At 41.4% G+C, this 13939-nt stretch overlaps 1 protein-coding gene across 1 annotated transcript in view; it reads left to right on the forward strand.

The window, feature by feature from the left end:
- The window catches only part of LOC143121066 (nitric oxide synthase, inducible-like), a 63830-nt gene extending 51074 nt beyond the window's left edge, over nucleotides 1-12756 (forward strand). Inside the window, exons 14-26 of the mRNA XM_076281462.1 lie at nucleotides 2013-2117; nucleotides 2221-2270; nucleotides 2381-2555; nucleotides 4482-4602; nucleotides 4809-4887; nucleotides 5112-5302; nucleotides 5808-5974; nucleotides 6158-6368; nucleotides 9922-10009; nucleotides 10611-10729; nucleotides 10890-11038; nucleotides 11337-11531; nucleotides 11776-12756. Coding sequence (XP_076137577.1) covers nucleotides 2013-2117; nucleotides 2221-2270; nucleotides 2381-2555; nucleotides 4482-4602; nucleotides 4809-4887; nucleotides 5112-5302; nucleotides 5808-5974; nucleotides 6158-6368; nucleotides 9922-10009; nucleotides 10611-10729; nucleotides 10890-11038; nucleotides 11337-11531; nucleotides 11776-11850 — 1725 coding nt within the window. The 3' untranslated portion in view covers nucleotides 11851-12756. The remainder of the gene's footprint in view (nucleotides 1-2012; nucleotides 2118-2220; nucleotides 2271-2380; nucleotides 2556-4481; nucleotides 4603-4808; nucleotides 4888-5111; nucleotides 5303-5807; nucleotides 5975-6157; nucleotides 6369-9921; nucleotides 10010-10610; nucleotides 10730-10889; nucleotides 11039-11336; nucleotides 11532-11775) is intronic.
- The last annotated feature ends 1183 nt before the right edge of the window (nucleotides 12757-13939 follow it).

Below are 13939 nucleotides of genomic sequence, written 5' to 3' on the forward strand. Positions count from 1 at the left end.
TCATGACTTTCTTTTTCACTATGGTATGAAAATAAAGTGACACAGAGGCTAAATCCCCCTAATCATCTTTCAGCGTGGGAAAGACAAGAGAATACACTAAATTTAAATAAAAGGAACGTGTGTCTGACATTTGTAAGTCAGGGAATGGCTATAAAAACTAGGTACTTTGTTGAAAATGCCCATATTTATCTTGCCCCCACACACAGTGTGGATGATTGTAAGAAAGGCAAAACATTCCATAAGAACTTCTGGAAAGTTACAGAAAAAGTATCATCTTGGGGTCACCAAGTCCCCCCAAAAAATCTTCAAAAGTGACCTCACTGCTAATAGTTTATTTATAGGCCATACCAGGTAAAAGCTTTTTCTGTCATTTAATTATAAATGTAACACTTACCCCAATAATATTCGAATGACTGAATAAAAAACCTAAGGACATTTATCCTGTAGAGGAGTTGCTGCTTACATCTTGTGCATCTTTAGCTGTGCTTCATATGTGCCTCTCGCCTGATCACTTTTATCCATCATTACCAATTTGCAAATGATTGTGAATAACTACTGTACTCATTGTGAGATGTATTTCGTAATATCTTTATTATAATTATGTTTCCCATTGTAATGGTGTAATTTGTAATGTTTTGCATGGATGTGCGCTGGTGCACGTTCCTGTGGATGAGAGAAGCAGGATGCGTTGGGCACCCACCTATATCACTGTTGATAATGCGCTCTTAAAATAACATAAACAACTCGCATGGATTTCTGACCAGGTTTCTCTTGGTCAGTGGCGTAATGCGTTTTAGGTAGTGTACGCTAGTGATTTTTAGATAATGCGCTAGACCCCTCCTTAGGTCGTTAATTGCCACACCCCTTGGCGCACTGCTCAATAAGAGACGGGCATGGCAAAAACTCGAGTGTACGATAGGAATACTCTTTGCGTCGTGCTGATTATACGTTTTGCACTGTGCCTTAGACCAGCGGTTCCCAAACTTTTCCCCCGCGTACCACCGGCTACATTCCGACTCGGCTCGTGTACCCCCACCATCCGACACATAAACACATAAAAACGTAACGCATCTCCCCCCACGGACCACGGACCATCCAACGCATTCAAAAGTAATGCATTCTAAGGGCAGTTTAATAAGCTGCCCTTTTTGTTGATGAACACATACAGAGTTTATAAATGATATCCTTTAATTTCATGTTTCCATATCATTATGACCTGATTCGAAATTATGTATTTATTCATGAATTAATTACAAAAGATTTAAAATTTTCATTTTACACCTGTCGGCCATAGCCCTTTTCATCTCGCGTACCCCCTAGAAGCAGCTTGCGTACCACCGGGGGTACGCGTACCACAGTTTGGGAATTCCTGCCTTAGACTATCATGATGGAGCCCTATAAGTGGGTCATGATTGGATCATTCATCAGGTCAATGAACCAAAGTAAACATCAAGATCAAAACAAAAATGGCTTACTGAACACAAAATCAAGCTTCTGCCATTGCCATCTCAGTCCCCTGATCTAAACATAAACATAACATAATAGAAAAAAGTGGGGTGAGTCAAAGAGCAGAATGCCCAAGTGTGGACCTAGGAATCTGGACCATCTGGGGAGATTTTGTAAAGATGAATGGTCTTAAATCCTTTGCTTTGTATTCTCCAACTATATGGGGTGTTGGAGAATATTCTAAGCTATTTTATTGGCAAAGGGAGGTATAAGAAGCTATTACAAGCAGGGGGGGCAATAATTGTGGGCGGCCTGTTTTTGTTAAAAAAATATGTATTTCTTTATTAGATTTTCCTTTTTCTCAGAATACATGTCCTTCCCTTCAAGGTTCGATTTTTTCCTCATTGTTTTCATTGCAAGATTACATTAAATCACCGACAGATTATTTTTTATACCTGTTTTTAGTCAACTTTACCAGAGGTGCCAATAATTATGGAGGGTACTGTATATCATACAAGGCTCCTCCATTGAACTCCATTTTAAACTGCCTTTATGATTCTTTCCAGTTCCTTTGCATGGAAGAGTATGTCCTCAGTGACCTTGAAACTGAGTGTCTGCTTATTGTGGTGACCAGCACCTTTGGGAACGGAGACCCCCCAGGGAATGGAGAGGTATAGAGAGACTTTCTGGTTGCTTTGGAGATACTCAAGATATTACCTTGCAATAATCACTCTGAATATAATCCAATGACTGGAATGGTATATGATTCCACAGAGTTTCAAAAAGGGGCTCCTCACTTTAGAATCCCTCAAAAACAAATTCAGGTATTCTTTTGACAGTATTTAGTAGAATGTTATATTAAATATAGTCAATCTAAACAGTTTAATAACAACTAAACATCACTTCTCTCTCTCTCTCTCACACACACACACAGGTACTGTGTGTTTGGCCTGGGCTCCCGTATGTACCCACAGTTCTGTGCCTTCGCCCACACCCTGGACACCAGACTGGCACAGCTGGGGGCCAGGAGTTTGCTTCCAGTTGGGGAGGGAGACGAGCTGAATGCCCAAGAAGAATCGTTCACTGCTTGGGCACAGGCTGCTTTTCAGGTTAGTTGAACAAAGCAGAAATGAATCTTCATTATGTATGTGCATGTGCACAATGACCTTTGGGTGTGTATGTAGGTATGTTGGACACACAGAAAGAGTAAGAAAGGAAGAGATCAAGTAAAGAAAGAACTAAAGAACTCTGCCTTCATAGTTCTTTGATAGTATTCACTAGACATAGAAATACATCAATGCATCCAGAGCTGTTGGTCAATTTCAAAAAGTGCCCCCCGCTTTAATTGTTCTAAAGCCCTGATGCAGGGCTCGAATTACGTGGGAGCCAGAGGGAGCCGAGCTCCCATAGAGTGAGGACTGGCTCCCATGAAAGCAACAAAGTCAAAAACCTGAGGGGGTCTCTCAAATCTGAAGGTGTCTGGCATTGTAATTTAATCTTAAACAACCGCCCATTATCCATCCCTGTGCGATCTCTTACCATTAAAGGGACACCAGGCAAGCCTGATGCTTTTTCTCTACGAAACTCCCCCACGCTTGGTCTGAAGCTCTTTTCTTTTTTGTTTGCATCTTCCGTCAAGGGTTTTCGCTGCTTCTTCGCCGGCTCTGCCATTATACACACGTTTGCAACAATCGCGTTTCGTTAGCCTGCCTCTGTGCTGTGGATGCAGGATGTAAACTGATCCTGCTTCGGTCAGCGGGTACGATACACTGAACTTGCTTTCAAGCGGGATATTCTTCCTACAGGCAGGCGGGCGAGAGAGTCTTCATTCGCCCTGTAATGAGTCATTTAACCATATACCGACTTACGAAGATGAGTAATTAACGTGAAAACGTTGCCTGGTGTCCCTTTAAAGACGTTAAATTAAAATATAGGCTACTACGGGACGTAGACCTACACTACGCTCTTGAACGCAGCATGACACTTCACCACCACACCACTAGACTATATGAGCAAACCGTATCGATTTGACAGCACTCGCAAATTTGAAGAAGTCACCCTGCTTTGATGTGAGTGTTTTGTCTATTTGCATAGGCGTTCATTGGGCTACCCTACGTGGTTTGATACGTGCTGAAAAGTCCTGTTTGCTGTTGAACTTGCGCTTCACCTATTCTATGTTGATTGACAAAGCCATAAATTATGGCCCATAATGCAGCCTACAATGATTGTGTTTATCTGATGATCTAGCTATCCTCTGCCATTCAGAGCTCTGGAAAGTTCCCAGCTATTTTGAAAAACCTGTTAGCAATCTCTGATGTCGGAATATTCAATGGCTACCCGACAATATCTCAGTGCAAACTCCAAAATTGTTCGTCTATTAATTTTCCACGGTTCAACACATTAGCCTACTAGAACATAGTTTGGCTGGCTTTATTCTTTTCTGCCAGTTAGTGCTTTTTCCCCTGTGTATAAGTTACACTACATGGATTATTGTGTTTGACACTGAGGATAGCCTATCTGAGACGGTGGTCTGGTTTAAATGAGTTACGTTGTGAAATTAAGAATGGCACAGACTAAATCGTTTAGTCTATTTCTTTGTATTGTGAAATTGAAATGGGAGATGGACTATTACAATCAATAATTCAAATTCATAGTAATCAATTTCTATGAAAAATCTATGTCGTGTGCGTGTGTCAAGGTAAAGCCTAGGCCTACCGTGCGCATATACTGTACTGCGCAAAAGCGCCACTTGCGCCTAGGCTATTTCATTGTATCGCCTTGTTAGGCAATGCGTGGGGTGTGGTAACTTTTTATGAGATAGAGAGACCCCATTAAAGACAAAGATAATTCGAGCCCTGCCCTGATGGATCAAGAGACAAGCAATAAAAGACTTCCCTGGCTCAGCAAGTCAGCTCATGAATTAATTTATAATACCTTGTGATTTGGCAACACTAAAGATAAACTGTATTGAAGAGAGAGAGAGAGAGAAGCTTGTACATTATGGCTATTAATGGTCCGTGTACTAATGGTTTAAGGAAGCCTGCAAGGAGTTCAAAATCCATGGACAGCTCTCTGTCCTCAAGCCAACATCTGACATCTGGGTACCTCACAGATACAAGGTGCAGAATGAGAACTGCCCACTAGACCGCATGAGAGGTACAGTACAGACAGCATCACCCAGACACACAAAGTGCCATTTACACACATATTTTGTCATGGAGTTCTCTAAATGTGTCCACGCTTGCGCAGCATGTAGTCACTGCAGTGCAATGGTAACAGTCTTTCTCTTTCTCTTTTCAGTCATGGGCAATCTGTATAGTATGTGCCATTCACTGAACTTCTTTTTTTTCTTTCTAACACAGCATTGTCAGAGACTCACTCTAAAGCCCTAATCTCCATGAAACTGAAGAGTAAGGTACACTTACAAAGCACTCAGTCCAGGTGGGCACATTTTAATATATTAATTAATTTTATACATACTCATGAAATACTAATAAAGTCATAAAACTGTCATCATTCTTCATTCTCTTAAGGACCCAATAACATTATTTGATATAAGTCTGTTGAGTCACACCCATTCATTGTACATAGCTTTTGAAGGTGGCTATCATACCAAATGTCCTGACAAGGCTGTTGGATTTCATCTCTTTGCATTTGCTTTTCAGTCGCTCTACAATCTTGGTGGAACTTGAGAAAGACAGTGGAGGAGAGCCCTTGCGATATGCCCCAGGTGATCATGTGGGAGTTTACCCAGGGAACCCAGCAGAACTTGTGGCTGGTGTTCTAAAGCACCTCCCTGATGCCACCCCTATCAACCAAAGCGTGCGTCTCGAGTCTCTCTACACCTCTGGCTCAGGTGGGTTCCTTCTCTATTGAATTCATGCCTCATGTAACTGATGCCAGCTAGCTTAGCTGTGCTTGTGGAACGTTGGTAAACCTCACTCCCCGGCGCCTCAAGAGTGCTGCTGGCATGCGAGCCAGTAGCCTGGGCTATTGGCTCAATTGTTAGCGCGCTTGCCTCCCGATCCGAGGTGCTGCTGTTCGCGGGTTCGAGTCCGGGTGTGTGCAGGGCTGAATGGCGCAGGTTCGACACAACGCAGGTTACACTCAGACATGTGATACATGGGTTTCCATCTGACTCATTCATTTCCATTCAGGATTTCCTATTCCAATGGTCAAAATCTGCATTTAAAAGTTGAAAGGAAACCCAGCTATTGATATCCTGTAGTGCTGAAACTGTGACAGCTTACGATTCTGTTGTCTGGGGAATTGAACAACCTCAGAGTTTCCCTCCAATATTTTTTGTGCAAAGGCAAATGGATAATAACTTGTGAACAACTGTATCACTGTATCTCCTGAAGGGACCACGTGCTGGGAGACAGACAGGCGCATCCCAGCATGCCCTCTGGCACATGCCCTCACCTACCTGCTGGACATCTCCAGTCCTCCCTCCCAGAACCTCCTCCAAAAACTCTCACAGATTGCCACACAAGAGGATCAAAAGCGGCACCTGCTAATGCTAGCTACGGTAATGTGTAATGCTGCATCTAATTCAAGGCCTGGCTAATAGAATGATGTTTTCTGTAATATAATAGTAATATAATGTAGTAGTAAATTAAATTGAATGTTAGTGCCTAACAAATGTTACACATCACAGCATACTCTCAAGTTGTTGTGAACTGCACATCTCAAACCATGCTACGCTTCACAGGACTACCAGGAGTATATGAAGTGGACAAACTGCTTCAGGCCTACTTTCCTAGAGGTTTTGCAACAATTCCCATCTGTGGAGCTCACAGCGACCTTCCTCCTTAGTCAGCTACCTCTGCTAAAGCCACGCCTCTACTCTGTTAGCTCCTCCCCAGAGCTATGCCCTGATGAGCTGCACCTCACAGTGACAGTGGTGAACTACCACACCCAAGGTAACAGCAACATTTTATAAAGCTCTTTCACAATAGCTGAAAAAGGTACTGCTGTTTATCTTTGAAATACACTAACCCATAGCACCCTGTCATAAGGGCATATTCAAGCCTGGAATTACCTGACTACTAACTAGAACTAACCCCCAATATTCAATGAACATAAAGCTAAATTGCAAGTGTAAGAACTTGCTATGCTGCAGTTGTTTTCACTTTTTATTCTACTGCTTGATTCAGTTTCCCATTGTGAAGGTTCTTTAGAACGTGCAATTAAAAATCGGTTATTTGCACGGCTATGAAGTAGTTCCATTTTTTTGACCTTCTTTAGGCCTACATAGGCTATTTTGTATCAATTCGCCCGAGTTCTTTAGAACGTTCAGTGAAAATTACCGTTAATTTGAAACATTGTATCAAGGAAAAACAGCAAAGAAACACCACTGCGCTGAATATGTCTGATTACGGCCTACCAGAAATTACTTTCAATAAACACCTGCTGCCGCGCATCAGTTGGACTTGAGAAGCGCTTCACCAACCACTCTTCGCTACCGCCGTTCAGCTGCAGTCCGAGGCTGGACTGGAGAGCCGGCAGATCAAACTTTACCATCAATGGGAGCGTGTAGTTCAATTTACAAAAATAAAAAGGCCTTATTTTGATTCCATCAATGTTTTGACTGTTTTAGGCTATCTGTAGCCTAGGTGGTAGACCCGCTGGTTAGTGTTCCCCCGCTGCGTGGCCACATTACAACCTCGAACGTGCGTTTATTTTCGGATAATCTAATGGAGTGTCGTCCATTATCCATTACTTAAAGCATCTTTTTAAAACATCACATACATTCTCTTTTATTCTAGGAAGACTTAATCCATAGGGAAACCGTTCAGTTATTTCGGTCAAAGGCACAAAGCCATGCCTGGCAAGTCAGCAAACTTAAAAAAAATGCAATCAGTACAATTTCATGTTTTCATCTACATTAAATGTTAAATATTAAGTGTAGTAGTACAATTTAGTCACAGGACTTCAGAAGTGTCATACACACAGGTCTAAGTGACCATGAGGCCACTGGACATCCAGTCCATCAAAAGAGACATGCTAGAAGCCAGTGTGAAGGGGTCTTAAGCTGCTTTTCATACTCAAAGTCACTCATATTGAAAAGTAAAATAGATCCACTTTTAAAAATAGATCCACAGTTGGGCTGCACCTCATACAGTAGTTTGCTTCTAATTAGTATTCTAATTGTGATTATAATGGTTTAGTGTGATTTAACACCACTTTCCAGTCTAGGTGTTAACCACTTGCCTATTCATGTTCTTTAGACATCATGGCTCTAGAACTGGTGAAAATCCACTGGTGGACTGTTGGAGAAGGTCTCTTGTGTACAAATATGCAAATCACAGTCCAACGTGCAAGTGCAATGTGCTGATCACTGTGACTAGTGAGACCTGCTTAGTGAATCATTACATTATGTCCTCCAAAGCATGTCTTCTCATTCTCTGTGAGCCAAAAATTTCAACACACCCTTACAAATTTTTTTATAACTTCTTAGGGACTGTTCATTATTTATAAACGGGGCCACCGGAGGGATTTTGAGTGCTTCAATCAAAAGTTGCATGACCCTCCCCTGCCTGCAAGAACATTTTCAACGATCCTCCAGCAGTATTTACAAAAAAGACATGACCCCCCCGGCCAATTGTCGATACCTTCCGCCCACGCTTTTAAGTGCTATGAAAACACATCGATTTAGGCTACCGTTCTAAAATCAACCTCTGCTTTCTGATCTTACACATCACACTTCACCAAGATGGTGGCCATTTCAGTAGATTTACTCACTAACATTGTTGTGGAAACACAATAAGCATGGAAACTAAATGCACACTTCCTGCAACTGCATTAGCCTACTTGAAATAAGTTACTCCTCTAGTAAGTATTCACATGAAATAAAACAATAAAACATTGAGACCATTCAACAAAGCACACTGGGTAATAACAAATTCAACACATGAACTTGTTGCTATGGACTCATCTCTAGGCTTCCTCAGTCATTGTAAAGCTGCCGAAGCTGAACATTATCCAAAACTCAATTTCTCAGACGAGCGTCAATTTGGGAGCTTGCTACACTCCTTCCTTCTCAAATGACTTGAAAAGGCCGTTTGCACAATTTCACAAATAATCACAGGGACCGAAAAATACCTAACATGCCAACTTTTTCCGGGTTTATCATTTTAACTTTTCCCCGCTGTCTTGCCGTTTTAATATTTTCCCGTAGAATATCCCATATTACTGTAATACTCTCATAACATTAGTCCTGCATTCTGGCCTGTCTCTGTGTTGTCCTGTTGTTACCCCTTGCTCTTCCAGTGAAACAGATGTATTCAAATCTTCATTTGCTTGCTTGAATCCGAACTCAGAGTGATGTTAACCTAGGCCCATTTAAGTTAACGACGTGGTTGTCGTGAGCGCACGATTCATTGGCGCTTGCAGTGTTCGGCCGTAGGCTATGTCTACGTGCGCACCTGCCAGGCTACTCAGCTACGAGTAGACAAAGAATTCCCCCTGTATATTCACTCCAAGTTGGCCTACTATAACTTACCAACTCTAAACTGTAGACCATAAACTGGCTATTTATATGATCAATGTATTTGTTCAACTTTATGAAGCAGAATTACGCACTGCTACTTGGAACGTAACACATTTTTGTTGGCAGGAGAGAGAATGACAGTGAAATTGCACTTGTTGCTGGTTACCAATAAATAGGGCCTACTATATATTTTTTTGCAAACACCAAAAACAGAAAGGATGGAGACAGCAAAGCTAGAGATGGGCAGGAACAAGGTTACTTGGTAGAAATGCTTGTCAAAACGTTGAATGAAGCACAAGTATGCTTTATGTTAAGCATGCACACTGTTTAAAGTTAGGCTACACGGTAAACTACAAGTAAACCAAAGTTAAATTTAGCTTTTTTAGGGCTGGATAAAGTTGACCAAATGGATATAGACTGTTAGGCATGAATGAAGTAGGCTACTTTGTTGCTCCAACCCTTCCAACGTTAATGGGGACAAATGTTGACATTTTCCGTATTTTGCGTGAGAAACCCGGGAAATCTCCCTTATTTTCATTGTTCAATGTTGACAGAGCTATGGAGCGAAAGAGAACGTTATATGGCGACAGAAATCAACAATCAAACAAGCCACTTTGATTTTTTGCTGTTTTCATTAATACAAAAGATGGGTGACCCGCCCCCCCCCCCCCCCCCAGACAAAAAAAAGTTAGGTGACCCTCCCCTCAACAAAGAATAAAAAGACATGACCCTCCCCTATTTACCTCCGGTGGCCCCGTTTATAAATAACGAACAGTCCCTTACATGTTGAAAATGCTAAATTGATACACTTGCCTCAGTATCATTTCATTATTTGAGTTACACTTCCCACAAAAAGTTAGGGAAATAGTTTAGAGAAGGTCACATTAAGTTCACCTGTTAAGGTTATAGTGGAGTTTAGGTTCAACCTAAAATTTCACCCGAAAGCCAATTAAAGTAATTAAACAATTTGTTGTTCTTCAAAGATGGAGATGGTCCACTCCATCATGGTGTGTGTAGCACTTGGCTGAACACAATCAAAGAAGGAGACTTGGTGCCTTGCTTCCTTCACAGGTATGTAATAAAGCATGCAAGGCCATTTTCTGTTTGTGACAGACCAGCACATCTCAGAAAAACGAGTAGAGGAGGTTTGTAGCGAAGGGAGAGAGCAGTGACCCTACTGTACCTGGTCTTGAACCCGGGTCTCCAGGGCACTAAACCTGCAGCTTAACTGCAACGGCAAAGAGCCAGGCCCGTTGGTATGGCCGTCAGAGCGCATACTCAACTGTAGTGACGGTACTCTGTCACAAGGTTACATTATTCAGTTAGTCAAGTAGGCCACACATGTAATGAGGCAAATTAGCTTGTGCTTTGCACTAATCTAGTCAGTATGCAGTGTTGCAGCTGGATGCTAATAATGAAATTAATCAATGTGAACATAGCTGTCTCCGTCAGCATTTTCTCTGTTTTTTTATTATTAAAAGAAATCAGATCTGTAGCTTATGTGCTTGTTAATAACGAATTGGTGTGATTCTTGTAATTCCTGTCATTTTTGCTTGCCAACTGATATGCATAAGTTTGTAATAAAAGACTGCAGAACTTGTAATTTAATGTTAATGTAATTTAATGTCTTCATATTCTTGCACTGTGATAACTCCCCTTCCGTTGTTTGTAGTTCCGAAGGCTTTCACCTTACAGACCCCAGCGTACCTGTCATCTTAGTTGGTGTAGGGAGTGGCATTGCCCCATTCCGAAGCTTCTGGCAACAGCGGATATACGATCAAGAAAAGAAAGGTACTCAGAGCACATTGTCAAGAAAAAATCAAAGCCAACGATCAGATTGAAATACTTAGTGGAAAGTCCCCATTAGATGGTGGAGACTGATAGGCTGTGGTGGAATTCTGAGGTGGAATTCTCAGATGGGACACTTGTAAGCGACCTGTGTTCTGCCCAGGCTTGGCAGGTGTGCCCATGACGTTGGTGTTTGGCTGTCGGAGTGCAGACACAGACCACCTGTACAGAGAGGAAGTGCTGGAGATGAAACGCAAGGGAGTGTTCAGAACTGTCATGACGGCATACTCACGTGAGCCTAGTCAGGACAAGGTGAGCTCTCCCTGGACTATTGTTGCCTTACTCCTGTTGAATATTTAATGTATGATATCCCGATCATTTGCTCCAACTGAATTTGTTTTAGCCTTGTTGAGTCTTTGGGAAGTATATTGGTGGAATCCATTTGGTATTCATTTCATCTACATTAAAAGCATGCATGCATACAATATGTTTTATTTGTAAATATGAACGAGGGTAGCAAACCCAACACCTTGTTCTGCCAGTCAAAGTGAGGACCTTCAGCCACCATAGAGGATGCATTATGTTTAAAACTATGGCCTGCTCCATCTAGACGTATGTCCAGGACAACCTGAGGGATTCTTTGGCTGAGGAGGTCGTACAGGTTCTTCACCAGCAGGCTGGACACATTTATGTCTGTGGAAGCATAAGCATGTCGAGGGATGTGGCTCACACCATAGAAGGCATCCTAGCACACAGGCTTGGCATCAGTGCTCTTCAGGCTTCCCAACAGCTGGCCCAAATCAAGGTGAACAGCTTTCCTCACATTTAGATTTTATGAGGAATGGTCAATGGATCACAGAGAGTTATATTCTTAATACTAATGATTTAACTTGTATAAAATATATTGGAATATGTAATGAATGAAAGTACTGTAATGTTTTGGATATTTAGGGGAGGTACAATTTACTTTTAAAAGTAGATGTTTCAAGACAACTTAAAGTTGATCAAAGACAAGGCTACTTACAGTGTTCTCTTGTGTCTATCTGCAGAGTGAAAAGCGGTACCATGAAGACATCTTTGGGGACAAAACATGGAAATTACATAAACCTGCTCTCTCATCTTGATCCACGCAGAAATATCAGCCAACTTGATAATGCTCAGTGGTTATTCCCTGACCTATTCCTGTGCCTAGACTTTAAAAACACTAATGGGGCTAATGCAGTCACATGCATAGCATTTTCCTGCTTTGGGAACCACCTCTCATTAGCACTACTGTACACTACCTTCCTACACTTTGTGCACAACTACACATCACTACTGTTATAAATATCATTAATTTATTTAACATTAATTTATCCCTATACCAACTCCATACTCACTATGCTGTTGCCACCACCCCATGTCTCACATGATACTTTTCTTTTTCATATGAAAATCTATATGCAACCTATGTGATATCAATGTATATTTTCATACTTTGAATACTACACTTTAGTAATGCTATGGTAAATGTTTGTCTTTGAATATCTTATTTGTCTATGGGACATTAACACAATGAAGAGAAGTAAAAGTAGGCCTAAAATGACACTAGTTATTCCCCAAATAGTCAAACACAATCTTCTAAAAGCGTGAATGCTCTCAAAGCAAGACATGGTCACATACTGAGTCTCGCCTACTATATAGCACACTAGTATGGGTATTCGGATGCAGCAGTGTTTCACTGCTTCATGCTATGTTTGAGGCTGTCACTTTTGTTTAATATCTTACAAGCCCTTTTTCAATATTTCACTGAAACTTTTTCTTAACCCATATTTATTTTTGGTTTTTAGTATACTCAGTCACACAGGAGTAAAATGTCAGCTGATTAATTTCCTTTTGGATCAAGCAAAAGTGGCCATTTATATAAGCAGAAGAAACAAAATGGCCACCAATCTAGATCTTCTCAAGATTTGGTAAAGTCTGGCTTATTTTTCCTCATTAATCACAGAGAGATTTTAGATTTTTGTTTTTTTACTTTGTTTGGTTCTGTGACTGGCATGACCTTTTTGAGTTGTTAAGACTTACAATAAAGCGTTTTTCAAAATTCTAATTCTCTCTCTCTTTCTCAGCAATAGACCTCAACAGTCCCACCCACAGCCGATTCTGGAAGTAAGAATTCAATACAATTTCTCCATTGACAATTGGAGTATATGCCATAAAATAGTAACCGTCCATGGTAGACTTAAAACCAGCTACGACATGACTAAGCGATTGTATATGCTCATACGGCAAAAGTTAACGGGGCATCAACCTTGTTTAAAGAAAAAAAATACTTGCGATTTAACAGAAAAGTACTACACTACCTAAAATCATAACGTGTAAAAGTCGATAAAAGCAGAGCCTTTGATTTGTAGAGATCACTGTTGCCATAGAGATGTTTATGCATGGATCCTATGTTCCCGTTGTCATCTTACCAGTAGTAATGGCACCTGGGAATGACAAGGATCGCCCCTTTGTTTTCCCCACAGCAAGTGTTCAGTGCTTTGCCGTCGGAATGTGTAACAAACATGGATGCCACAACACGGGGCAGCCATGGCCTACTGGTTAGGGCTTCGGGCTTGTAACCGAAGGGTTGCATCCCCGAGTAGGAAAAATGTGGGTGTGCAGCGTTCATGGGCATCGGAAAAAACTTTTTTCCCAATGAAAACGTCATCATTCTGCATCATTCATGTCACGTAATGTGTGAGTCAGAGGTCGGAAACTGGGGCTAGATTTTGCTAACAGAGTTGCCCAGTTAGGGGCTTGTCATCACTTTTGTTGTCACGTTGTAGTGTGTTTGTAGTCCATGCGGCCTTTCATGTCGCCAACAGTTTTAATGTGAACTTGGGAATTTGCCGTTTTTGCCACTTGAAAGCTGTATATCTTTCTTTCACAAGCGTCTTACACTATATTTTACAGTTGTTTATTTAGGATTAGTGAGCGTATGTTTTAACCTTTGTTGTGGCATCTGTGTTTGTCACACATTCCGACAGCAAAGCACATGAAAACTTGCTGTGGGAAAAACAAAGTAATCACGGGGGCGGTCCTTGTCATTCCCAGGTGCCATGAATGCACCATCTGACCCATGTGTTAAGATGAACGTACAGTAAACGCAAACCGGAATGCTTCTTATGAGGAAGTGATGTCATTTCACAAGTTACGGGTTGTCACAATGGACAAACGGAACGCAAGATA

The sequence above is a fragment of the Alosa pseudoharengus genome, unplaced genomic scaffold, assembly GCF_046254945.1.
Source record: "Alosa pseudoharengus isolate Yale_2024_CS ecotype anadromous, Long Island Sound unplaced genomic scaffold, YU_APseudo_1.1 YU_APseudo_1.1_scf_13, whole genome shotgun sequence".
Lineage (NCBI taxonomy): Eukaryota > Metazoa > Chordata > Actinopteri > Clupeiformes > Clupeidae > Alosa > Alosa pseudoharengus.